General features: G+C 33.7%; 3 protein-coding genes across 4 annotated transcripts; all 3 read left to right on the top strand.

Annotated features, from left to right (window-relative positions):
- The first annotated feature begins 170 nt into the window (after positions 1-170).
- Positions 171-8,165, top strand: LOC124446496 (dual specificity tyrosine-phosphorylation-regulated kinase 1A-like). The gene is made up of 9 exons (XM_046997341.1): positions 171-448; positions 542-636; positions 2,216-2,427; positions 2,621-2,800; positions 3,033-3,180; positions 3,774-4,060; positions 5,050-5,196; positions 6,100-6,249; positions 6,496-8,165. The coding sequence occupies exons 3-9, from the start codon at positions 2,299-2,301 to the stop codon at positions 7,249-7,251; spliced, it is 1,797 nt and encodes a 598-aa protein (XP_046853297.1). The 5' UTR covers positions 171-448; positions 542-636; positions 2,216-2,298; the 3' UTR covers positions 7,252-8,165.
- A 1,863-nt stretch (positions 8,166-10,028) lies between these two features.
- Positions 10,029-20,821, top strand: LOC124446347. 2 transcript variants are annotated; one of them, XM_046997191.1, is made up of 25 exons: positions 10,029-10,287; positions 10,440-10,525; positions 10,965-11,034; positions 11,468-11,548; positions 12,860-12,981; positions 13,164-13,239; positions 13,320-13,455; positions 13,736-13,911; positions 14,067-14,169; positions 14,767-14,878; positions 15,384-15,482; positions 16,133-16,275; positions 16,400-16,521; positions 16,786-16,940; positions 17,129-17,284; positions 17,418-17,474; positions 17,939-18,053; positions 18,126-18,194; positions 18,443-18,579; positions 18,751-18,832; positions 18,970-19,111; positions 19,458-19,614; positions 20,139-20,238; positions 20,332-20,422; positions 20,532-20,821. In XM_046997191.1, the coding sequence occupies exons 5-23, from the start codon at positions 12,975-12,977 to the stop codon at positions 20,144-20,146; spliced, it is 2,052 nt and encodes a 683-aa protein (XP_046853147.1). In that variant the 5' UTR covers positions 10,029-10,287; positions 10,440-10,525; positions 10,965-11,034; positions 11,468-11,548; positions 12,860-12,974; the 3' UTR covers positions 20,147-20,238; positions 20,332-20,422; positions 20,532-20,821. The 2 variants fall into 2 exon arrangements, with proteins under 2 accessions (XP_046853147.1, XP_046853148.1); XM_046997192.1 differs by lacking the exon at positions 10,440-10,525 and having other exon boundaries at positions 10,034-10,287.
- A 523-nt stretch (positions 20,822-21,344) lies between these two features.
- On the top strand, positions 21,345-24,706 carry LOC124447076 (cation channel sperm-associated protein 3-like). The gene is made up of 10 exons (XM_046997977.1): positions 21,345-21,379; positions 21,612-21,663; positions 22,665-22,965; positions 23,105-23,243; positions 23,538-23,634; positions 23,706-23,831; positions 23,952-24,017; positions 24,219-24,281; positions 24,363-24,520; positions 24,625-24,706. Exons 1-10 carry the CDS (start codon positions 21,345-21,347, stop codon positions 24,704-24,706), a joined length of 1,119 nt encoding a protein of 372 aa, XP_046853933.1.
- Positions 24,707-26,355: the final 1,649 nt, after the last annotated feature.

Below are 26,355 nucleotides of genomic sequence, written 5' to 3'. Positions count from 1 at the left end.
GGAAATTTTGTTTCATTTTTTTTTTTTTTGATGCATAATTTTTTCCATTTCAGGCATTTTCTCGTTTAATTTATTGATAAATTTTGGTGCAGTTAGCCGTAAAATAATATGGTAGTAAAGGTAAGCAAAAGATTTTATTTGCTGATCAAACTGTATTTTCCTATAACTACGAGAAATGAAGATGTATCTATGGCAACAGAGTGTAGCGTCACATGACTTTCCCTCGCTTTGTTATCGTCGTGGGCCGTTTCTTTCGCATATTTTCGAACTAATTTTCAAAACGTTCAATGGCGGGTAGCTTCAAACCTTCGCAACATTTGTTGTTGTGTTAAAAGAACTCGTGATCGTACTCGGCAAGCTAGTTTCATGTGAATATTTGATGACTAAGTTTCGGAAGAAAACCTTTCACAATTGTACATAAAGTTGTCTTTAACTTCTGTGAGTTTTGGTACGTTGAAAAGCAACAGGCAACTGAGGGCGCGCAATTTTTTTGTTGTGACGAGGATATAATTTTTACAGCGAATTTTGTGCTTAAATCTAGACGAAAGGGCGCAGATCATTAAATACACAGAATGTCAGTTGTTAATATCGTGGACAAGAAAGTGGAGTAATTTTTGAATCCATAAAGATTCCAGGGTAAGACGGGCAAGTTATTATTTCTTGACGTAGAAATGTTGAATACAGTAATCCACTGGTTATTTATGTATGACTTATTATGTTTCGGTGATAGAGCTTACGCTGTTTTAAAAGTCTTCTAAAAGTCTTGTTGCCAGTGTATTGTTTGACGATGAATTTTGATCATCAATTAGTTTTGCTTTATAATTGTCTTGGTCGAGTTTTTGCAAAGCTTTTGTGCATACTGTGATAATGAAAGCTTCCCTTCGATTAGAAATGACCGACTGATTAAACTGCAGCGAGTTTCGCCGGCGTTACGTATGCTTATTTAGGAAATATAAACATCATTCCCACGAATAATAGAAAAATTGAACAAAAGCTGTTCAGAGCAAATTATGTTTGAAATGCAGAGAACAGAATTTGTGAAAAACAAGTGGAAGACACTTATACATTTTATCAAAGTTTTCTCCCGCCAAGACGGCCATATTGAATATTGTCTGTAACTCGAGACGATTAAAAATATTTCTCTCTCTAAACTTTGTTGATAAGTTCGGAATGCTGTTGTTTTTGACGTGCTCAAGAAGTTAATTCTTTACAGGAAATAGAATTGCTTGAAAATTATTTTTTCTTAACTGCATAGTTCTGAAATTTTCGGACAGTGACAAATTATAGTTAACTACAAATATAACTTGCTTATAAATGCTCATTTTATTGTTATTGCGGAACGTAAAAACAAAATTCAAGTGCTTCATGAGACTTTTGGGATGATTGCAATTGTGTAAGCTTGAAAAGAAATGACTCAGTATAGGTTTATTTAGCACTGCCATCTCTTGCTTTAATTCATCGCCTGCATTTGGTATGTTGCCATCAATTTTGTACAAATTATCTTCATTGTGTCCTTTTCTGGTTTGCATGTAATACTTGATAATCGCAAGCTTTGACTCAGCAAATTCTTTTGCAACTCATGAAATATGTCATGAAATGTACACCATTGCAAAATCTTTAATTATTTTAAACATACAAACATGAAAATTTGACTATATGTGAGAATATATTTAAAAATTTGAGGGAGAATTTCTTTTTGAACAAATTATTTTGTCAAATGATGTTTGTTATCAAACTTGCTAAAGTTTATTGAATTCCAGGCTCCATATATGAACTGTCAATTGTGATGCATAAATTCCTTCATGGCCTTCACTTGAAGGTTTTACATCACATTTTTGAAACCACAGCTTTGTGAGAATTCCCACATTAACACTGATAAGGAGAGTAATGATAATTTTGCCAGCCAAATATATTCCAATTTGGATTGTAAATTTGTTTATATTAATTATTAATAACACCTCTAAATTTTACATGTCGAGATAGAAAAACCGACAGATAAATCTAGAATATTTTATTTGTTTTATCTAGTTTAGAATGATATAAAGTCAAGCATCTGCTTATAAGCTATGTAAAAGCAAGAATTTAAAAGATTGTGTTTAACATGCCACTACTTTTCCAAAATTCATTTGCTTTGTACTTATCAAATATTATCTTTTTCATTCCAATGTCAGACGAATACTTGATCAATACCATATTTAATATTTTTCATTTATAGGGAGTTAAATCCTTTTTATGTGGTAGAGAATGCCTTTTGAAATAGTATTGATGTTGAGACAGTTGTTTTAACTTGGCACAATAATGGCTGAGTCAAAAGAAGAACGGACTCAGCCTGTGCCTAATACCCAAGTATCAGGCCAGCAGCCATCTGCAGCACCTTTAAGGAAATTAAGTGTTGACCTAATAAAGACCTACAAGCACATTAATGAGGTATGTACGTAATACGGAAATGACCACAAATGCTCAAAACTAGTAACACGGTATATTTTGTATAAATAAGTACATAAGACCATGATTTCCTGTTTTATCCTATTTTGCAGGCATTGAATGATTTGTTTAATCATTTTATTCTTTTGGATATTTTGAGGAATACATACATACTTTACTTCTACTTTGTTTGAAGGTATATTATGCAAATAAGAAAAGGAAAAAAGCAAATGAACAAGGTGGTCACACAAATAAGAAGAGGGTATACAACAATGGTCATGATGATGAAAACTATGATTACATTATAAGAGCAGGAGATATGCTTTCAGATCGATATAGGATAGATTCGTTGATTGGTAAAGGATCTTTTGGCCAGGTAATATTAACATTTGTCAGAAAATTGAAATTTTTTGACTTAATCTACTATGGCACACAGATTTTTTATCAGATGTGTGTATTTACTCATACCAAGGTGGGCAAACACATTCATATATTTAAATAGTCGCTCATTTTCAGTTTTCAATTATTGGTATTGACATGTGACAGTCATACTAATTGGCAAATGCATCGAAAAACCATGTATGAATTTTTCCAAAATTTATCTTAAGGTTTGCAAAGCATTTGATCTTCAAGAAAAAGAATATGTTGCTATCAAAATTATAAAAAACAAGAAAGCTTTCTTGGATCAAGCTCAGATTGAGGTCAGACTTTTGGAGATGATGAACCAAAGTGATCCTGATGGAAAATACTATATTGGTAAGTCTAAGTCAGGTAAAACATACATGTCGGTTTCTTTGATTATGGTTTTTTGATTAGTATATGGTTAGAATATACAAGGTTTTACTATCATAGGTAAATTACCATCATTTATTTTTAAACCTACCATAAAAAAGGTGGAATTTTTTGGCCAATTAGAGCAAGTAGATTTTTATTTGGTTTTCCCAGACACCAAGTTTGTTATTCCAAAGGAAGTTATCTTTAAACCCCTATTGGAGTATAGTAGATCAGAAACTGCTGGGGTTTTTTGAATGCACAACGATGTTTCTTCGTCGATCCGAAAGGTTCTTACAAAACTTGAAAGCCCTTGAATTCTAATTTTTTGATGAGATTTTTTTCTAAACATGTCAGTTAGCGCAAAGATCTCTTTTTCAGAATAGGGCATGAAATTGTATTCTTTCAGAACTTGAAGTAACGTCACAAGATTTCTTTTTGTTCACGATTTATTAAAAAATTTGTAAATATTTGTGTTTTGTTCATTCCTTCGGAAAACATAGCTACTTATATATCTACAAAGATCTTTCTTAACTCCTTTTTAGCTCTAATACATGGTGTGACGTTTTTTCATGTAGTGCGCTTGAAGAGAAATTTCATGTACCGTAGCCATCTCTGCCTTGTATTTGAATTGTTGTCTTATAATCTCTACGACCTTCTTCGAAATACTAATTTCCGCGGAGTTTCGCTGAACTTGACAAGAAAATTTGCACAACAAATGTGCACGTCACTTTTGTTTCTATCTCAACCTAATCTTGGTATAATTCATTGCGACCTCAAACCAGAGAACATTTTGCTTTGTAACCCCAAGAAAAGTGGTATTAAGATCGTGGACTTTGGAAGCTCCTGTCAAATCGGTCAGCGGGTAAGCTAAACAAAGTAAATGTACGAAACTGTGTAATTTCGCTGTTGTGTTTTTCTGCGCCGCCATCTACGTATGCGGTACATAAAAAACTGTCATGTAATTTTCATTCGTACGTCACCCACGCGTAGCGTTAAGTGGCTCTGTCACAAAAAAATGATTTTCCGGAATCAGATAGAGAACATTGAGTCGTGTGATTCGGTGAAAAAATTATCGAAAAGACAAAATCCCAGAATTGTTTGAATACCTCAAATTTGCGGTCCGTCCGTGATTAAAAGGATCTGATAGTAGATTGAAACTGCAGTATTGTGTGACGTCACCCAAATTAGTTGCCTTTGATGCAACTACATTTTTTATCAATTTATTCCCTTATGCAATCTTCTTCTCTCCGTATTTTACGATTATATTACGATGTATTGTTGTTGTATCCATAATCTAATGTTATTATGACACAAATTTACGATGGATTCAAGTAATGTGATTATTAGCTCATTCCTCTCAATTTATATTAAAACGGCTTAGAAAGTCGGCCACTCTTTTCCACGCTTTATTCTTTAGAAAAAAATGCCCAATTTGTTAGTTCACGTATATTAACACCAAATATATTCTATTAAAAGAGCTCGTAATTGAAATAATGTTTGTTTTTAAACTGCAAAAATTCTTTAACATGCTATCTGGTATATTTGACAGCATGCTTTGCGCTCACGTCTTTATTTTATTTTTACTTTACTTCCGTGTACATTTAGGTTTTTCTCAAATCTTAAAATAACAAATTTGTCAATTGCCTTCGAATTCTGAATTACAATTATCTATTTTGTGGACCTATGACACAGTGATTGAAATCAATCACTAATTTTTACTTGTAGCAAATAATCACAATGGGAATGAAGGGCCAACGATTATTGGCCACAGAATACGGTCAAAATGAGAAATCATTTACGTATGCGACTTCCTGAAATAACTGTGTCACGTATTTTGATGGAATTTTTCAGATCTATCATTACATCCAAAGTCGTTTTTACCGTTCACCTGAGGTGCTTCTTGGTATTCCGTATGATATGGCTATTGACATGTGGAGCTTAGGTTGTATCTTAGTAGAAATGCATACTGGTGAGCCACTTTTCAGTGGTGCAAACGAAGTAAGTGGATGTACATTTTAAAACAATTCAAGACCACACTCTCTACACTCTTTAGGCAATTTTAGTCGATTTGTGGATTGGCCTTGCGGCTTAACCGTTTTAGCATAATAGACTGCTACTTTTTGCCCGGTAATAAATTTACTCTTGCTGAAAAGTCGGGCGTCGCGACATTAGTGCTGTAAAAACGAATTTGTGATTACATGGAGCAATTTCAGCCCGGTTAAGGAGATGAATTTAGGAGTTTCAAAGCAGCAAAATTGACCAAAAATTTCCATATGATCTTAATCATGATTTTCAATCTGGTTGAAGTTACTGAAGCATGCGCAAAAGGAGCTACCTGTAAATCAAAATGACGAATGAGCATAGCGGCAAATGCAGGTGAAAATCAGACTGCTGCGGTTGCAGGTTTTACCATATGGGACTGGGGCCGAGTTGATTACTTAATATTTGTTTATGTTGAGCACGTTGGTTTTCTTCATTTCTTATTAATGGTTGTATCTCTGCAACTAAATGAAAAAAAAATGTCCCTTAGGCAAAAATTTCTTCCATGCATTCTCAGGAACATTAGCTTATAATTTGTACTCAACTACGATGCTATTCACTAGCTAAACTGCGAAAATACAAGAAGGGTCATTTTCTACCTGTGTGTAGCCATTTTATAAAAATCCTGTGAACTTTGTCGATCCTATTTGCCCAGTCCGTTTCAGGTTGAATTCAACCCCGTCAACCAATAACATTAATGGTAATTTCATTCCGGACTATCGTATAATCAACCTCTATTTGCTGAAACCTAATCTCCGAAGGACTTTAATATTTTCATATTTATTTTACATTCATTTCTTCCTGGTAAGATATCTGAAAAGTGTCAAGAATAAAGATGAACATTTTTTTAAAATTGTTTAGTTTGATCAGATGCAAAAAATAGTTGAAGTTTTGGGAATACCTCCTCGACATATCTTGAATAGTGCACCAAAAGCCGTAGCATATTTTGATCGTCATTCTGATGGAAGTTATGTGCCAAAAAAATCTAGTAAAGACGGCAAAGTAAAGAAGGTAAGAACTTTACACATATGCATTAAAAAAGTATAGAAGGATGGTAAGAACTTTGCACTATTTAAAAAAGTATAGTAAAGATAGCATTGTAGAGAAGTCAAGAACTTTTCACGTATGCATTATTTATATGCGCTGTCATACAGGATATGTATGTCTTTTCTCATTATTTGTGCAAACAATTCACTGCAGTTTCTTATCAATGATTTATATCTTCCACCTTTTTACTATGTACTGTGTTTTATTTAGGAATACGTTGCTCCTGGTTCACGAAGTCTTCACAATGTGCTGGGATGTGACTCCGGTGGTCCGGGAGGCCGTCGTGCTGGAGATCCAGGCCATACATTTGAAGATTATATAAAATTTAGAGACTTAATACTGCAGATGTTGGAGTACGACCCAAAAATGCGCGTGAAACCGCACGTAGCATTACAACACTCCTTCTTCAAAAGGACTTTCGATGAGACGACGAACACGTCGTTCAGCACAAGTGGGTCAAAAATTTCCAGTTCATATGGTGAAGCTACTCCCACTTCAGGAGTATATACAAACGAAACAACCACGAGTGAAGAACCTAGCCGAGGTTCTGCCATGGACTGCGATAGTCCATCGACAAGAACCAATGCAGCCTGGAATAATAGTATTTTAAGTTCACAAACAATGGATACTCCGAGTACGGGAAACACAGTTAGAACTACAAGCTCCACTCGAAATAATGATCTCTCTACATCATCAAAGGGTGGTCGTCAAACGCGAAGTAAAACTAAACATAACCCGAAGTACGTCAATCAAAACACGTCAAGCTTAACAATGTCTATTGATCAAGGAATTGTTGAGCAAACCTCAACAAAGCAAGAAGCTTCAACTTTGCATTCAAGCAGAATGGCAAATTTAAACGAAACTGTTACGATACATAAGAGTACACGACGGAAACATGATGTTTCTGCGAGTGAATCTCCTATGGTTGATATGTGTGTACAACCTAGTACTGTTGCTAGTACTTAAATTAGTACTGTTGCTATTCATAATAGGTGTTCGAGGAAAATACGTCGATCTTTCTTCTCGTAATGGGCCATCAGGGGAAACGACCGTCTTGCACGTTATGCATACTTACGATTTTGGATTGAAGCAACGAACATGTCATTCACGTCTTCATCTTTGTATATAAAGTCGAAAAAAGATCCTTTGATTCTACTTCAAGCCAAATGCATTTTGGCCATTTCAAGTCCACATGATAAAGAAAGCACACCTTGTATAATTGGTATTGGACCCTGCATGAAAGATGTAAAAGAGGACTGAACGAGTATTGATTAAAAAGAAAAGGTATACACGAGGGAGAAAAACATTGTGTGTTTCCTACATGCTACATGCTCCAATCATGAGCTGAAATCGCAACATTAGCACACATAGAATCACTACAGAGCGGGATGGTTAAGTTAACGTTGGAAAAGAGATGTAGACGTGCGGATGACCAAATTATTGTTTCACAGGGGTTTTCAATCGTAGCCATGATGACGATGATTCTAATGGGCATTGGTTGATTATCATTTTGATACAACCAAAAGATTTTTTAACTGTATTGTATAGGCTAACGTATCTTATTTGGTTTTTAACTAGTTGAAATTTATTTATTTTCAGGCAGAATTTACTAAGTATTAATGCACGTTTGTAAGAATATTACTTTGTTAGACGCAGTTTACTAATCTATTTGACAGTTTTACAGAAGGCATGTTTTCTTTTCTGTACTGGAAGACTAATGCGTTTATTGCTCCGACTTTTTGAATGAAGCATGTATATTTAGTCCGAATTCATTGTAAATAGATATAAATACTAGTACGCGTAATGGCGATATTTTCTATGGCCGTTCCTAGTTTGATTTATAGAGAAGTTTTAATTATTAAACGGGCATGGAAGATTAATTTGTTTGTCTAACAAGGGCTTCTCATAATGAATCACGCAAAATACAACATAGAGTAAAAATTTGCTCGATCTCCACAAAAAAGAATTTCTACAATTCGATGAAAAAAATTGGCAGCGAAAAATTTTACATTAACTTTTTCTTAAACAGAATTCGAAACTGCAGTTCCAAAACTGCTTGCCAGTAATTTGAAATATTCTAATGTGGATCGTGAATATTTCTAGTTTCACATCTTAGGTGTTGGCAAATATACTACATTTCATGGAGTTCTCACAGGGTAAAATATGACATTTTACCCTTTTTGTCATAATTATTCTGCTCTAATTTGTTGTAAATTAACACCTGCATTTTGAAATGTGGCTTGCACAGTGTTTTTATATTCCTTCATTTTTTTCAGTTCATACACATTAACATACAGTCATTGCTTTCAGTGATATAATTAGAAGATCAGGACCATTGAGTTCTATAAGACCTCAATGATCAGGACATGTAGACATTGAATAATTTATTTCAGGGGTCTCCAAACTACGGCCCGTTGGGCCTCTCAATTCGGCCCGCAGAGACACTTAAGTAAAAAATAATATTATTAAACAAAAACTTTGTGCAGAAAGTTCACGTTAAGACGCAAGCCAACTAGCAAGAGTGGCTTACGTCAATTTTTGTCCCAACTTCCTACTTCCGTTTCAAGCACATTGCGAAATTTAAAAAGCTGAAGGATGGCATGGAAATTTTTTATATTTCAATGCTTCATAATGGCCGATAAAAGAAAAATAGATGACGAATGTCGGCGATTTCAAGAAGAGTGGATGTACTTCGTTACGTACTTCATGATGTACTTCGTTTTATTAAAATATTCGCTCTTTGACCAGTGGTATACGGTTCGTCGGCCCTCAACATGTTGGATGAAAGTTCATGTGGCCCTCTGGCTGTAAAGTTTGGAGACACCTGGTCTATTTAACTAGACAATAGATTTTTTCTTGAGGCTCTTAACGTCCACGTCAAGTGGCATTACTAATGACTAGAATCAAAATCTTCTAGTTGTGACTATTTTATTCTACACAAACAATTTACAAATCCCTTCAACCAGTTTGTTCTCAATATTTTTTGCTGGTGGTAAGGGGTGTAACTCTGTTAAATCGTTTCTTGTCTTTTTTTTGGTGCATTTGATTATTATATGGTGAGGTCGGAGAGTTGACAGCCAGGTGTGTGGTGGGCAGCACCTTTCAGTTTGACATTTTATTCCTACCCCGCATCCCACGAAGATGCATTACCTCAATGCATCACTTTTTCAGATGTCAATTTTATAACATTCATTCATAAAATGATCAACTCTGATCCTTGTAAGCATAGTACTGGAGCCACATAAAGTGGTCTAGAAATGAAATGGCACTTTAATATTCAAAATTAAGCTTTTTTCTTATGTAGATGACTTTTTCAATAATATAAATTGTTCAAGCTTCGGAAAACCTCTCTATATATAATTTATAAACTAAAATTTTCCGTTTTATCCACCAAGTTCCCTGTTCTCATTGTGGAAAAGGTCCTCAGGAGAAAGTGGCCAATAGCTTTTTGGTTCACTTGATGACTGGCATTTACTTTTACTACGAAATTAGCAGAATTTAGCAGAATTAGTAAAATAGCAGAATTAGTAAAATAAAATCAAATTTTACTCATTTTGGCACAAGTTCAAGTGATTATTTATCTACTGATTATTGCTTAATGTCTTCTGTTGAATTAATATGTATAATTAAAAAAAAGTCAGCACAAATGTGATAAGTGTTCAGCAGTTCCGTTTAGATAAACAAAGAGGAACGTCTTCATTAATTAATTCCAAAAATTCTATTGGTCCACGATGAAAATCTGCACTACGTGGGATGTAAACAAATAAAGGCAGTCAAATTGTCATTCAGAAAGTCTGTGCATTGAGAAGTTACTATTTAAACGTAGTATCATCACGTATGCTCATTTTCTTACCATGATGTCACTCGGGAATATTGTATTTGTTATAATCTTGAGTATTCAGATTAGAAGTCTTGCTGCTGCTGCAGTATCATTACAGCAAAATGAATTCGACGACTTCGTGAAAACGCAAGACATTCGTTGTGTTTATTTTCAAACTAAAGGTAAGCTTTGATCATAACTTAATGGTTTGAATTCGAGTAATGTTATTCTATGGGTCGTTTAATTATTTCCGTGAAAATTTTGATGCATACGTATGTTTGAATTTAAGCGTGCTGAGTATGTTTGTGCGCAGAAATAATTATTTCCTTTTCAGATGCGCCAACAATTTATCCATCATTTTTGGAAGAATTTGCGAAGTCTGGCAACAGTCTTGAGTCTTATGGAGTTCAGTTAGGAAAGGTGTCCATTAACGATATTTTGCCTGACGAAATTCATTTTGTGGACATCTACTCCTTACCTCAACATGTTCTGTTTTAAAAAAAATTTAAAGGGAATTGGTACAGTTGTAATTCAGTTGTAATGCAATATTTCATACATATTGCTTTACTAGACCAAAGTGATAAAATGATGGAACTTAGCATGTTGGGAAACTGTTTCTGTCTAAAATGTGTGAAGTTATGGTTGATTGGTTAATTTGAAACATGTACTGTAGATGTGGCAATAAAGCTGAAGGGTTTCTTTGTGCTATGCCATTCAAGCAGACAATGTTGGTCTTAATTTTATAACATTTTATTTAGTTTGAAGCTTTTTCTCCCATCTCTCTATGTGTGAAACGAGATTAAATATTTCATATACTCTGCCTTTCTTTGCCTTTTGCTATCATTTAATTATGTTTTAGGTGGATTGCTCAATTGACAAATCTGTTAAATACTGCTCAAATATAAAAGTACCCAGTTTACTGTATTCAGGTATTTATTGTTGATGTTGACTTTTGCCATCAAATGGCTCTGGAATATTTATTGCAGTGAAATTCTAGAAATTGATATGAATTTTCTAATACCAATTTGAATACCAGCTGTTGCTAAGAGATATAATTTGAAGGGTGTGATTATCATTATATAAAGTTGAAAGTTTGGAATTCTCAGATGCTAAAGTCCAGTGCATTTGTAAGAGTTCAAAGCCACGCTATACTTATGCAGCCTAGACATATGCTTCATTATGAAGCACTATGGACGTCAAAATCTCGACATGATACAGATTCTTAAGTTATGAAATTGAATAGAATTTCAAAGCATAAATAAAAGTTGCTCATGGATGTATTCATCAATACATCATTACTTTCCATCCAGTCATGAAATAATTTTTATGTCAACTTAAATGCCTTTTTTTTACTGTTTAAAGGAATGGAAAGCTCTTGAAAAAACTTCCAATCAGCAGCAGATTAAAGAATGAACATGCAATTGTTGCTAACATATTACACAGGTAGTACAGTCGATTCCAGTGTGTGTTCTACACGCTGTGAAACAAAACTGAACACGACAAAAATACGCAGGTTTTTATTCGCATCACAAGAAAATTTTCCTTGGAAGATATCAAAGCATCTTGCTGCTTGCATTTCTTCATCAAAAAGTATTCAATCGCTCAACGCCCTTAAAATCGTTGAGTAATTTGCTTTTTGTGGAGGGTTTGCGTTTCTTGTGTCTTGTGTTTAGCCTAATGTTTCTTTTGTGTACAAAAGGTTTGTTTTCACGATTGAGGCGTTTGAATAGATAGCGATCTAAAACATCCTACTGAGCATCCTACTGCTAGATTATTTTGGTCGTGTTCATTCATTCGACTTTTTAATTTAACGTGCTGTGTTTTCAATCATAATGAAATTGTGTTTGTACAGGTAATAGCATGGTTTCGGGTGCAATATTTGAAGTCTTAGAAAAACTCACGAGTGCTTGTTTTTCCCAACTTGTACGAGAAGCTATACTATTACTTATTAAAAATATACGTTACAAAATTTCTCAGTTCTTGATTTTAAACTTCATACGTTTATTTTAACCGGCAAGTTATTAATATCGTATTTTTCAATTCCGTCAGATATTACTTTTCAAAACACCGTAGCTCTCCCACACACACAGCTAGGAAGTGCATTGTATTTTTTTCTTTTTTGCACTATGTTTCCTATATTTTGCGCTGGTATTTACGATAAATTGCACTGCTCTAAACCAATCAGAACTAAGAATTTTTTTCATGTATATTATTAAAGAATTTCAATTCGCCTCTTTGTAAGCTTTGTTTAAGATGGCCGTGCCAAAGTTCATAGCAACCAAAAACTTTGGCTCTGTCAAATTAAATTTTTACGAATGATTGATTATGTATTTATCACTATAACTATATATCGAAAATAAATTTACTTATGAAGAAAATACACCAAAATATTGACTTACCCGGCATGAGCGAATGGCGATGGCAACTGTCAATATTTTTCTCCATCTCGATAAATTCTTCACAATCAACTTCTACGAGATTTTCGTAGGTGGCAAAAACTCCTTTTTCAATAGTCTTCATTGATGCTTCATTAATATGACTTTAAAATAGCATCTGCGCTTGTCTTTTTTCCAGTTTATTTTTTATTTGTTGTCTTCAGCTGTTTACAATAATAAATTGAAACTAGCTATGAACTACATAAATTTAGCTGTTCATCAGAAAGATCGAGCTTGGATCCTGTGTTATGCAATGATAACAATTGGTCATACATAATTATTGTGAATGAAATATGAGCAGATTATGTTTTTGATACAGGTTTTTGTTAAAAGATGAGCTAAATGTGGTGAAAACTGCTGATGATTTTGAAGCAATTTTATCAAAAGCAAAAGGAAAAGAAAATCTTATTCTTGTTAACGTTAAAACTATTGAAATGAGAGGTAAGCAAGAAAATTTAGCAACGAAGGCTTACCTTGCGTGACGTAAATAGGAATCATAATTCTTAACATTGTGATTTTGATTATTGATTGAGTTGATATAAAGAGACTATGTGAAAAAGTATGTCAAGAACTTTTGCATGATAATCGATTAGCTATTACATACAATTTTTTTTAATCTTTAGAGCACCGCAATCTTCTGGAAGTTGCTTTTGCTTACGGAGACTCTTTTAAGTTTTATCTCTCATCCAAACTTCCACGGTTAGAATTTTTTAATGTTTCAGTTAATTTAAACTTTTCTCAGTAACGGCAGTTAATGCTATGGATTATTTTATTGATAGAGATATGTATGGCGATGAAAGTAGTCTAAAAGCATTCCTTTGTAAAGAAAAGGACTGTGCTGTCCGCCATTACGATGGAGAATTTAAAGTCATTTCGTTGGCCTCTTTTATTCAGTCGTTAACTTTACCATTGGCTGTAAGTCGAGTTCTGAGTTTATATAACGTGCTCTTTAATCTACACTGATACTTAAGCTTTTGTGTCCAGTAAGCTTCTCGATGGAAACTAGAAAAAAAACTTCATCTTTTATGCACTCGATTTTGTCTTCCAAATTAAAAAAAAACTAGACACGTTGAATATTGTATTTTGATTGTTTGTTATTTTAACGACTCTTATACTATATACTTCAGTCTTTATTATTTAGCGGATCTTGTCATTTTTAAATAATTATGTATTGGTTTTTTTCTCTCCCTTTAAGATTATTTTGGATCAAGATCAGAAAATACCGTATGCTGATGAAAATCTGGTCTCGATTCCAATCAATCAGGTGTTTATGTTTGTCAGTAACATAGATGATACTGAAAAATATCGCAGCGAACTGGAGGATGTTGCTAAAAACATGAAATCTGCCGTCGGTTTCATTGTTGTGCTCGTGTAAGTTTCAAACTGTTCATTTATCAATTTTACGTCAATATTTTTTGGGAATCGTTATTATGAGCTGTTGTATTCGATGTTTTATTTTTTATTGATGATGTGACGATGAAATATGTTCGTCCGTTCCATTCTCCATAAATTGTTGTATTTTATAGTGAACATCATCCGACCTTTATCAGACAGTTTGGTTTGGCTGAAGATAGCCATTATCCTGCACTTGGTTTTGTTCCTGGACATAAATCAAAGTTGGATGAAGAAGTAAGTTTGATCTTTTGATATATACTACACGAAAATGGCTTCACTCTATAGTTTCTTTACATAAATTCAATTCTGAATCATTATTATCCGTGCAACGAACATATTTTACTTTGTAAGCTTTTTTGATTATTACGAAACTGTCTTGGCTTTTCTTGGGCGATTTATTGTTTGTTTTTGATATGTTTTGTCATATTTTTTTCATAGAGGAATTGAGTTTGACTGATGTTACTTAAATGCCAACCTGAAGAGAGAACTTTTTTGTTTTGCATTGCCTTGGATATACTGTATTACTAAACCAATGATTAATGAAATATTCGGACCCTGATTCAAAGGGGGGGGAAAGAGGGGGTGGTTTCTCCTCTCAATACATATTTTTCAAATATACTGCGTTTAGAGTTGCTTTTTAGTCATTTAGACCTGAGTTAATTAAATAAAACTTTAAGCCCCTGTTTTTAAAATTTAAAATTACCATTTAACTCATTTTGTCACCAGTCCCCCCCCCCAATATTTCGTCGAGTGCCTTCCCTTGCCTGGGTGAATGAAGTTACATCAGCATAAACTCATTATAAAGATCTGTTAAATCTTTTTTCTGTGAAGGAATTTTCTTATGCTGACGTGTTTACCTCATCTGAAGCATCTCTTGTTACTGATAAACTTGCGGATTTTGTTTCCAACTTGATCACTTCTCCACAACGTGTAGCTGATCAAGGTAAAAGAAAGCTACAGTGCGTCGCCTTTGTGAATATGAGTATTGCAAGTTTCCTCTCGAGGAATTCCTTTTCTTTTTGCCTGAGATGTTATTTGTTTCATTCATTTTTTGTCAAAAAGGTTAAAAGGTCAAAAAGTTAAGCTTTTCGAAATATGCGTAGGAACACAGACACACATAAATATATGAAACAACAAATTTTACATCAAAGTACTAGAAATGTATAGTTAATTTTAGGATAGTTTTAACAGGCAGTTCATTCTACATGTGTGTGAAATGACTGAAAACTAAAATTTGTGCTTTTTAAGCACTGTTTACAATAACCATGCGATTAAGTGCGCTATTTTTCCCCATTTATTTTGAACTTTCCAATATTGTGCGAGTGTGCATTGTCAATGCTTAAATAATTTGTTGCTTCGCTCATTGCATGTTTACTTAACTTCCAAGTTGCTTTTTCCCTAAAATAATTTTTTACAAATTTTGTTTCACTTACACTGCTCTTTTTTAGATGAAAATAGATCTTTTACCGTCAACTTCCCCATGGAATATTTGAGATTGCTCAGGGATTTAGACGCAGATTATATGTTGGTAGCGATTTGCAAATCATGTAAGTCTGTACTTTTGTCGTGAGACTCGATTGAGTTTTTTAGCAAAATTTGGCTGAAAATGTAGCTTTGATACCGTGCAGAAGTAGCTTAATAATGGACTCGTGCATGCATCTTTTACACTCTTAGACATATACGGTCTGAATAAATAATTAATTAATGGAAAATTGTTAGTTCACATGATTATTCAAAGAGGCCTAGTACATCTATCGTGTCAATCCTCCACTGAACCATGGTGTACGCGCGTGACGTTTATATACGTACGGTCTACAAATGATATATGTATAACAGTCTGATTTGATTATTTAATCAATTGACTCGTTGAAGCCCAATTACTGCATGTTGATGATTATCCTCTTCATCAACTAGATATACTTATTTACTTAGTCGGAGATTTGTATAGGAAAATATTTAAAGCCTTAGGCTGAGGCCTGTTTTTGAAAGAGAATAAATATTTCCTTGTGCAGATAAATGAAAACGATAAACATTTTTACTAGTTAGTTATCAGTTTCTATGCTTCTTATTGAGAGTCTCAACTAGGAAGACCATAAAACCTTACACAGTTCGATTGTGCAGCCAATCAGATTGCACTAAAAGCAATAGGAAAATTATGAATAGTTAAGATATAAATACCATTTTTCTTGTCCTGCAGCTGTTGAAGTTTGTGGTGATTTCAGCCACAATTTTCAACGATTGAGTCGAACGTTTGATCGTCATTTTCGTCGACGTAACACAGGGAAGAGAAACATAAAATTTTCGTTTATTTATACTGAACGCGATATGGATCCGAAATTTGTGAGTACACAGTATAAAATTGTAATATTAATTGTAATGTGGGTAATTAGGCTCTAGTTTGGATTTGCGATAGTGAATATGTTAGCTTATAATTAAATCCATTCATTGTTATTATACATTTCAGGAAATCAAATCGTATCCGACCGTACGGCTACACAAAAAAGGAGATCCAGTAACTAACTTTCTGCCATTGGAAGGTCCTTATTATTATGATCAACTGGTTGAATTTGTTCAAGCAGAAATCAAGTAAGAAGTTTTGTTAATTTTCAACATCAAATGTATAGGCTTGTGAGCTGGTGCTTGGTGAAGGTTTTCTTTCTTGAATGGTTGTAAAAATTCTTGGTTATGTGCTTTCATTTGAGTTAAATTTGCTTTTTCCTTCAGAATTAATACCATAGAATACGGTTGTCTGTATATCTTAAAATAACGATTTATCATCATATGGTTTACATATCGAACACGCAATTTAAAAAAGTTTATTGCATTCATTATATTATGTGATTTTTCCAGTGAAAATGATGTAATAATGTTGCCAAAAAGTTTTTTGGATCATGCTGATTTGGAACGCGTTTCAGAAGATGGAAACACGGTTGTTGGTGATGTTCATGATGCAGAAACATCTGAAAGAACAAACGAGGAGGATGAAGAACAAGAAGAACGACCGCGTTAGTTGAGCATTTCTTGCTATGTCAAATTCCTTTGTCTGTAACAAGACATTATTTGAATGTATTTTTGACTTCCAAAAACAACTCCCTTACAACCTCAAAAGAAATAAATCGAGTCACTACTAGCCCTCTACGTATGTTTTGTTTGCTCGTTGCTTGTAATGAAGCATCATTTAATCGTGTTTTAGCTGAAGAGCTAGAAGATGATGAAGTGGCAGTTGCTGGTTACGAAATTTACTACACAAAAGCTGTAAATGACTCACACGTACCTAAACTGAATGATACAAGCTTTAACAGAACTGTGACAAAATTTGATATTTCTGTCGTTTTCTTCTTTCTACCATGTAAGTTTATCATTCAGGAGTTCAAATGACCTGATACACTGATGCGAAAAAAAATTTGTTGTATATCATGTGTTCTAGATCCTCGCTTTGTGTTTAAATATGTATCCGTTTTACCATTTACAAATTTTTATAGGGGATGCAAGAAGTCAAGCATTTTCCCCTTCCTATGCTGGTGCTGCAAAAAAATTAGGTTAGGTAACAAAATTTGAAATCAATTTCAAAATTGTTTCTTGTAGTCAAGACAGTCAATAGTTATGACCGCATTTCTTGCTACCTGTGAACAAACATCTGATTTTTCCCAAAGCATATTGTGCAATATTTTTTTTAGTATTACAAACAACAATATTTCAATGTTTGTTCAACGTAATCAACTATTGTAGTTGTATACATTACATATAAATGTGTCCTACGAAAACTACACACAGGAATAAACCTGTTTTATTTATTGAAAGTCTTGTTTTTTCAAAGCGTACTTTACACGATGATAACATGAAGTATAGTGTTTAGTTACATCATATTTTCACTCTGTTTGAGGTAGTTGCTAAATTGAACAATTTTTCTCAAGCCTAAAGGTCTTCTTACGAAGCTTGTGCATCCAATACTTTACCGCATCTTTCCAAAATTTTTATGCATACTAACTGTATATTTTCTTAGTTGAAACTGATGGCAGTGATGTGAAGATAGGTGTGCATCAAGTGAATTGCTTTGATTGGGAAGATGTTTGTGGAAAAGAAAATATAATAAGCTATCCAACCATAAGAATTTACAGGTATCAGTTCTAAACTTCATATGTTTACATTTTAACTTGCAATGTTTGAGATTATTATTACTTATCTTTTAGACGAAATCAGCTACCAATAGATTATAATGGTATTTTGGATGAGACGAGCTTGATTAAGACTGTGAAATTGTACGTTGAACTTACAAACATCTTAATGAATATAACTTTAGACTTTTATCTTACATCATTGTTCAAAAGCAGTTAAGAAATCCAGTTCGAAGTATAGCTAATTTAAATTATTCGTGGTTTGATACATTTTTACCATTTTCAATGTAATGAATGGTATTGCATGAAATATATTGAAATTAACCATACAAATTGAAGTACACGTAGATAGGGCATTTTGGTCATTTTTTTAATAATTAATTGCTTTTTAGACTCCAAACAATATCACCAGTGAAATTGCCCTCCGATGGTGAAGTTAATGGTTTTAGGGATGGTGAATATCCAATGCCATCTATATTGTATACTGATGTATCAATCATCGGGTTGTTTTCTGACGAGAATAGTGAACGTGAGTAAATATTAATTTATAAAAATACATCAAGGAGTACTTTGTAGAGATTAGTTGAAAACAAGGTGTCATTGGTTAAGTTAAACGTTTTGGATTCACTTGAAACCATTTGTTCTCTTATCAGCATACTATGTTTTTTGCACAACAAATTTCGAACCAATTTTCTCTCAGATGTAGCCTTCATCTCCGCTGCTCATAAAATGGAAGGACAGTTTCTGTGTGGATATGTTGTTGGAAAGATTGCTTTTGATATGTGCGTATTCAAAGTTTCATAAAATGATTAGTGGAAATTTATTGATCTGTAACATTTAATACAATTTGTATTTTAAGGATATTATAATGGCTTTGATGTTTTGTTAGCAACAATTGAGAACGTTATTTATTTTTTAGGGCATCACGTTTTGGTGTAAATGTGCCGAGCATAGTTTTGATTAAAAGAAATGATCCTTTGGAAACTCAAGTAGTTTTTGAAGGAGAATATACTGCAGAGGCCATTGTTTCTTTTGTGAAACATTCAAGCTTGCCTAAATATGTAAGTTTATAAGATTTATTATCAATATGTAGATCAGATTCGCTTGCATGAAACATTACAAAACTGTTTTTCTTCATCTCAAATAATAAGAAAATACAATGAGTTGAGATGATTTACCACTCTAGCTCATTCACAGGAGGTATAAATTTTTGATTTGTAGATATCAGATATGATATATGATTGCTTTTTCAGCACGTCCTAATTAAGTGATGTAATTGCCCCTCTTTTTATAAATCTTGCATTAACTCCATGCATTCAGGATCTTCTCCGTAAAGCGTGCGAAGTATAATTTATAATCTGACTCATATACCATGGAAACTTTCCAGTGATTTTTGTTTTCGTATAGGGTGAGCTGACTCCGTTGAACTTCCCATCATACTTCAGTAAAGGAAAGCCATTCCTTATTGCGTTTATTGGGAAAGGAAACGCTGAAATAAATTCATTGATCTCAGATGTTGCCAAATCAAAAGACTCTGGTAAGTCAATTACTGCTGGGTTGACACGTAAGTATTTTATGTAGGTTGATCAGTATATTTGTGGTGTAAAAATATTTGTATGAGCTTACTTAATTTAAAGTATAATTGCACTTGATGTATTTGGACAATTCCGATCAAATGACAAATTGTTCATAAATTCGGGCTTGGATAAAAGATTTTTGCAAATTTCAAAAGTGCATATTTCTCACGAACATTTTTCATCAATAAGTATTGAAAACAAGCATTTGTACATCACTGTTGCTGTTTACCTGTAAATTCCCTAAAATTCCAGTGTTGTTTACTTTACAGAATACAGATCATTGTGTCATTTGCTTTATATTTTCATCCATTGGTATTCTAAATGCGTGTCGTTTTCGAAAAATTTCCTGCAAGTTAGATACAAAAATATTTTCTTTGAATGATATTGTGACAACATTACTTGACAGCAGTGCTGGCGGTCATTTTCCATCCTGCCCAAAATTAGCGAATTTTTATATTTTAGCTGCCATTTGTTCACTATTTACGTTTACATTTTGACGTGTCGTTTTTAGTTCGTTAAAAGTCAACAGGGATATTCTAGAATCATACACAAAAAACGACCTTCATCAATCACAACAGGCATCCACTATAGTTCTTGTCAATCATTATAAGGTAAAGAACTTTGAAGAAGAAAATTTTTCATATTGTTAAAATTTTCATTTGTTGGATTACATTTCCTGTATAAAAAAAACATGATTTGATCAGGGAACAGTTTACACATACTCTGGTGAATTGAGGAAGGAAAATTTAATCTCTTGGATTGAAAATTGTTTAACTGAAGCAGTAGATTTCACAGGTACTTTTTGCATTTTTGTTTACAGTGGTAGCATTTTCTCTACATTTTTACCATGCTATTGCGATAGCATATGTTGGCATAATGTTCTATTTTTCTGACCACCTTTTAGGAAAACTTGAAGCTAAAGAATGGAAACCACGTCTTGAAGGCTATGATTTTCTTGCAAAGATCCAGGAAGAAGCTGAACAGAATAATGAATTTTCAGATCCATGGGAAGACACTGAAACGAATAAAAACGACAACAAAGAGGAACGCGATCATTCTTCTTTGGATCCAAGTGATGATGAAAATAAAGAATTCCATGCCGTATTTCGTGAAAAAAAGCAATCAAGATTAGATCAACGTCGTCGGATTATTTCCAAATCCAGCCATGGCTCTGAAGGCGTTCACACAGAATTATGATTAATATAAGGACGATTTTTGTGTTGCTTACAATGTACAATAGTTTTTTGGATTGTAGGATCTTGGTTCTTAGACTTTTAAGCTAAGATCATTGATAAACAAGTCATGTAGTTTTATGATGCGCGAGTTAGTTAGAGTAGGTATTAGAGTGAGTGTATAGACTGCTTGTTGTATTAGTTTATTTAAGTCATATAGAAGATAACTAAGTAGTTCTTCTTATTTAATCAAGTTGTTTCAATAAACAAAGAAACAGCCAGATCACACGTGACTTGTAGTTTTATATATATATCAAATACATCTAATGAGCCATTTAGTTTAAATATTAATAATTTATTCAATGGACACATTTTTGTCCAATCAGAAACGCTCACTGGGAATGCTCTGCTCACTGCTATAAACATCGAACCAATTTTTCAATTTTTGTCTCAGGCATTTCACAAACATCTAATTTCAATCGTTTTCATGTTTGAAAACGGAGGATTTATTCTGAGAAAAATTATCTGTCAATTAAATCATTTCCATGGCGATTATCAAGCTTGAAAGCCGAGAAAAAAGGTTTGTCGACAACTACCATAAAATAAAGTTATTTTTTAAATGAAAATGGGAGATACAAAAAACTATGTGGGAAAAACACCTGTAAATCAGCAAATAGAAGTAAAAGTTCAAATAGTAAAATATATGCGCAAAGCCTGTCAACAATATACAGTTTATCAACAAATAGTTAGTTTTTGTATTTTTGGGCCTTCAACGAATTGTTGTTTCTTAAATCAGCTTTTCATTCTAACAGGAAGAGACGCTTTGATGCGGATTTTAACAAATATGTTATCGTACTGACTAATGTAAGTGTTTATAAATGATTTGTGCTGTTTTTAAATTTTGATTTTTACATCGGTAATATAATCTCGATTTCTTGCTCATTTTCGGACATTGAAAAACAAAAAACCAGCGAATCAAGCTACAGAAAATTGATCTGCAAGTGAACCTCGATTTTGTGTTTGTACTCTACGTCTGCTTCGTAAAGGCAGTCATGTATTTTTTTTATGTTTTTGAATTTTGTCTTAGGCATCTAAATAAGTTAAAGAAAACTATACAAAAATCAGTTATGACGTTCAATAAAGTATGCCAATGTCTTAAGATCATGACAGTAATTTGCTTGCATTAAGAGTACGAAGCATGTTTAACATCACATAACATTAAAAATATGATGTATGATTTAGCTCGTAACAAGCAACATGTAACATGTTGTACTGAACATCATTAATTAAAACTTGTGTTCAAATATCTATACATGTATATTCGATGTTCAACATTATTCCGTTTTATCAGTTGAAATCCTGCAACGTCAAGTCAAATCTTGTATAAATCATGCAACATTTTGCAGCATCGTGTAACCTCATATAATGTCAGTGTTCCGTAACAAAGCTTTCTGAGTTCAGGCCTTGAGCCTTGACACCAAAGAAAATATTTAACACATTATTAATTTAAAAGTGTTTGGGTGTTCCTTTGAAACCTAACATTGAATAACAGTTAAGGATAATGCCTATAAAGTGAATGGTTTGAATCCATGAGTATCGTTAGATATTTATATTGTTGATCGTTTAGTCGGCTGGTGCAGTCCTGTCTGTCCTTAAAAGGACTTTTCATGCTTGTCTTAAGCGGCAGTCATCTTTAATAAAGTGAGGAGTGCATTACTTAATAGAAAATTACGTGGAAGATGATTACAATTAAGTTTGTCAAACGTATCAAAACTAACACTAACAGTCCTTTTGGACTGCACTAACCCGGACGATCTGCAGATAATGCTTCTGTCAAAAGATTGTGGTTGGATTTTTCTTCATAGTCACGGATGTTTAATGCAGCAATCATGGGTGTCATAATGTTCAATGCGTTGGTCATTGGCTTGGAAACAATGGACTTTTTGAAAAATACCTACAAGAAAGAACTTCAAATCATCGATGAGCTGTTTTTATCGATATACACAGTTGAGTTTATTCTCAAACTGTATTCTGAGCCGACAGGATATTGGAAAAGCAGTTACAACCGATTTGATTTTCTCATTCTCTTCATATCGTACATCCAAGCTGTCATGGATTCCATTGATGTTGGAGACAACATCCTTAAACCATTACGATTACTTAGAGGTACAGAGGCATCATACACTGAATAAATTGTTGACCTACCTAAGGGTCGCTGTTCACTTACCGATGACGTTATAGATACACATGGGCACTACACTGAGTGAAAGTGGTAAATTAAAAATAAAATATCATGTATTTTCAGCTGCAAGGACACTGCGTACAATATCGTTCATACAAGGTTTGCAGGTCTTGGTGATCGCATTAATCGAGACATTACGTCATTCCGTGTTGAATGTAGTTGTTCTTCTTTCCATGTCAATGGCTTTCTTTGCTGTGGTTGGGTAAGTGGTAAGGGACTGGGAACTGACTTTTTATTTGTCTCTGCATGATGTGTTTTTACAAAGTTTATGTTTATTTCATAGCAAAATATATATTTCAATGCTAGAAGTAGTGCATTGGTGTCATAATAAAATATTTTATATTGAATGTTTTATGGATAACAATGGAAAAAGGTCGATATAAGTTACAAATAATTCATCCTATATGATTAATATCAAAATTTGATTGTTGTAAACTTTGTCACTTTTAAGATTAAATTTTACTTGATATTATACTGTCTTAAAACAATCAAATAGATACTATATGTTTGGTCATGATGAAAAAACTGGAGTGAAAAATGAAAACTGGTCCAGCTTGAGTGCTGCAATGCTCTCTTTATTTACATACGTAACGGTATGTCTTACGCATTTACGCTTACGTTTTTCAACTATAAAAGTTTTTTATTAGATTTTTAAGTTTTCTAGGTCGATGGTTGGACTGATATTCAAAAGGGTTTAGACATACGTCCCTACAGTCAATGGTTTACTATTTCATTTATTGTTCTTGGCCATTTTATCTTCACGAATTTGTTTATTGGGATCATCATCATGGTAAAATGTCCAATGGACAATGTAGAATTTTAGTTTTGTTGTATTTATCGCCGTGTTCATCGGTGCTTCTCAGCGTCCCAATAATGTGACTCAAAATCTGATAATGTTGCTCTCACATAGAACATTCACGAAGCAACAGAAACGTTTAGATTGCAACAGGTCATGGAGAAAGAGGCAACGTTGCAGGTAAAATGAAGGATTGGATAATTACATAAACTTTTCGCTCACTTTTGAAACATGGAATCTTAATCGTATTGTCTGCAACACACAAATATAACAATTGTATGTGATTATGACAATTCACATCATTATGAACTCGATCAATGTCCTAAACAAAGAAATAAACTATTTTGCAACTGCACAGATATTTTTGTCTACGGATTTCAGATGAAAAAGGATTTTCTGTATCAGAGACAACACAATGATGTCAAAGAAATGCTTGAAAAGCAGGTGATGAAATCATTCAATAAGTGTTAAGTCTACGTAAGACCGCGGTCCGTATACCGAGGGTGTCCCATGATATCATTTTAGAAATCCAGTCAATTTGTTGACTTTAAAGACATGTGTCGTGCTTTCCAAGAAACACTTCGCCCGGATGATTTTGTGATAATGTCTGACACCAGCACGAACCTCGTTTGGATGGAAACATTCATCACTTCATTAGATCACTTGGATCTTTACACATATAGGTGGAAATTTATCATTTATTTAATGTAATCTGTCGTTGATTGTCATATCTCTTCAATAGCAGCTTCGTGGTCAGAGATCTTAATATAATTTTGTTTTTAAAAAGGTGTCAACAGCTGCACTTTCAGTTAACAAATTGCTTGATAAATCTACTTGAAATGGAAAGAATGAAAACGGAGAACAAGTGAACATAAGAGTTAAGTTGTGGCAACTCTTTTATGCACATCCAAAGTGTTTGGTTGGATTGCAAATACTGTTGATAAAACATGTTCATGATTAACCTTAGTTGAAAAAGAACAAAATTACTGAGCAAAGAAAAAGTGAACTGTACTTGCGATCCAAACGAAATCATCATCCAAATATTGCGTTTTGTTAAATTTGTGTTTTACCAGTTTTATTATAAAATAATAATTATTATAAAATGATAATTCATTATAACATTTAATGCAATTTATAATTTATAATGAAATATGAAACATGATATGTGGATAGACAAAGGTGGAATAATGTGGAAGCTATCTCCAATATTAGTATGATTAGTGATGTTACGTTATTTTGCTATGAGAGGAGGAGGTACTTGATAAATATGTTGTAAACAACTTCCTCATCCAGGTCCGGATTAACCACATGGCAGAAGGGGCGTACGCCCACGGGCCACGCGCTTTAGGGGCCCCGTACATTACTCATGCTTTCGTTCATGATGCGAGAATTATATTGTATAACAAGGCTCTCGTTCATCACGAGAGAATTATGAAAAAGTTACATTGTAAAAGATAACAAGTAGAAAGCGAATAAACATGCTTAGAGTTGGTTTAAATTATAAGTCAAAAAGGCCAAAATTGTTTGAACCTTTGGAGTATCCTTGGATGTTCTAGTTTCATTTATGAGAAGAATTCTTGTAAAAAAAAGACAAATTTTAAGAACAAAAAATCCAATTTTCGTTCCATGTATGCCTCCCGATACCCCGAGATAGTTGAGCACTAGAGCGTCGCATGTTAATCAAGGGAACCAGATAGTCCTGTACGCCATGAAGCCCATGGATGGTTTGCTCGTGATATATGAGAAGCAGTGAATGAGAGAGTTAAATCATAAAGATATAAAATTGTATAAAACATGTTTAAGGTTTACTTAAGTGTCAGAAAAAAGCACAGTGTCAAAAGAAGTTTAATTGAAAGATTGCTAGGTTTATTTATTTTATGAGAAGAACCCTTGTAAAATAAACAAAAAGATGAAATTCGAAAGCAAAAAACCCTCGTTTTCGGTCCATGCTTCACGATACCCTCTTAAGCGCAAGGCACTACAACGCCGCATGTTAACGTTTCGGTAGGAGATTTCGGCTCCTCCACGCTATCCTACTTGGGGATGCCAATACGTAGCAAGCTTCCGCCCATCAGACCCCGAGGTCACCTGCAATATACTTTACTTGGGGTACAGAGGGAGAGTGCGGTCGCGACCGAAGTCTGGGCCCCTAAGCCACTGCATACCTAATCGCACCCAGCTTCCACCGCTAGTTGACATCTACTACATACAGTTTTTACTTTATATATATATATATAAATTCAAAGGCTTACCAAAGTTGTGGGATGATTGGCATCGTTACTGCGCATGCCCAGATGATTTCTTTAATAATTTGCGACTAAGTGAGTTAATTGCCACAAATGTAGTGCAAGTACATATCGTTAGTTGTTGCCATGACTATGAACCATTAGTCGAGTGGACTGCGCATGCTCAAGCGCATGTGCAGATGATTTCTCTATTGAATTGTTACTAAACATGCTATTTACTTCAAAATTGGTGCTGGTGGAAGCAGTTGGTCGTCGCCATGACCATGAACTTG

Source organism: Xenia sp. Carnegie-2017, unplaced genomic scaffold (genome assembly GCF_021976095.1).
Source record: "Xenia sp. Carnegie-2017 unplaced genomic scaffold, XeniaSp_v1 HiC_scaffold_22, whole genome shotgun sequence".
Classification (NCBI taxonomy): Eukaryota; Metazoa; Cnidaria; class Anthozoa; order Malacalcyonacea; family Xeniidae; genus Xenia; species Xenia sp. Carnegie-2017.
The sequence above is the reverse complement of the archived record's forward strand: the minus strand, read 5'-3'. Positions and strand labels throughout refer to the sequence as shown.

Coding starts and splice junctions, on each gene's coding strand:
- LOC124446496 (XM_046997341.1), top strand. CDS start 2,299: ATGGCTGAGTCAAAAGAAGAACGGACTCAGCCTGTGCCTAATACCCAA. Junction 2,801..3,032: donor GTAAAGGATCTTTTGGCCAG/GTAATATTAACA, acceptor ATTTATCTTAAG/GTTTGCAAAGCATTTGATCT. Junction 5,197..6,099: donor TTTTCAGTGGTGCAAACGAA/GTAAGTGGATGT, acceptor AAAATTGTTTAG/TTTGATCAGATGCAAAAAAT.
- LOC124447076 (XM_046997977.1), top strand. CDS start 21,345: ATGGCGATTATCAAGCTTGAAAGCCGAGAAAAAAG. Junction 22,966..23,104: donor ACCATTACGATTACTTAGAG/GTACAGAGGCAT, acceptor ATGTATTTTCAG/CTGCAAGGACACTGCGTACA. Junction 23,635..23,705: donor CTTTATTTACATACGTAACG/GTATGTCTTACG, acceptor TAAGTTTTCTAG/GTCGATGGTTGGACTGATAT.
- LOC124446347 (XM_046997191.1), top strand. Junction 14,170..14,766: donor AATCAAAGTTGGATGAAGAA/GTAAGTTTGATC, acceptor TTTTCTGTGAAG/GAATTTTCTTATGCTGACGT. Junction 18,195..18,442: donor TTGATTAAGACTGTGAAATT/GTACGTTGAACT, acceptor ATTGCTTTTTAG/ACTCCAAACAATATCACCAG.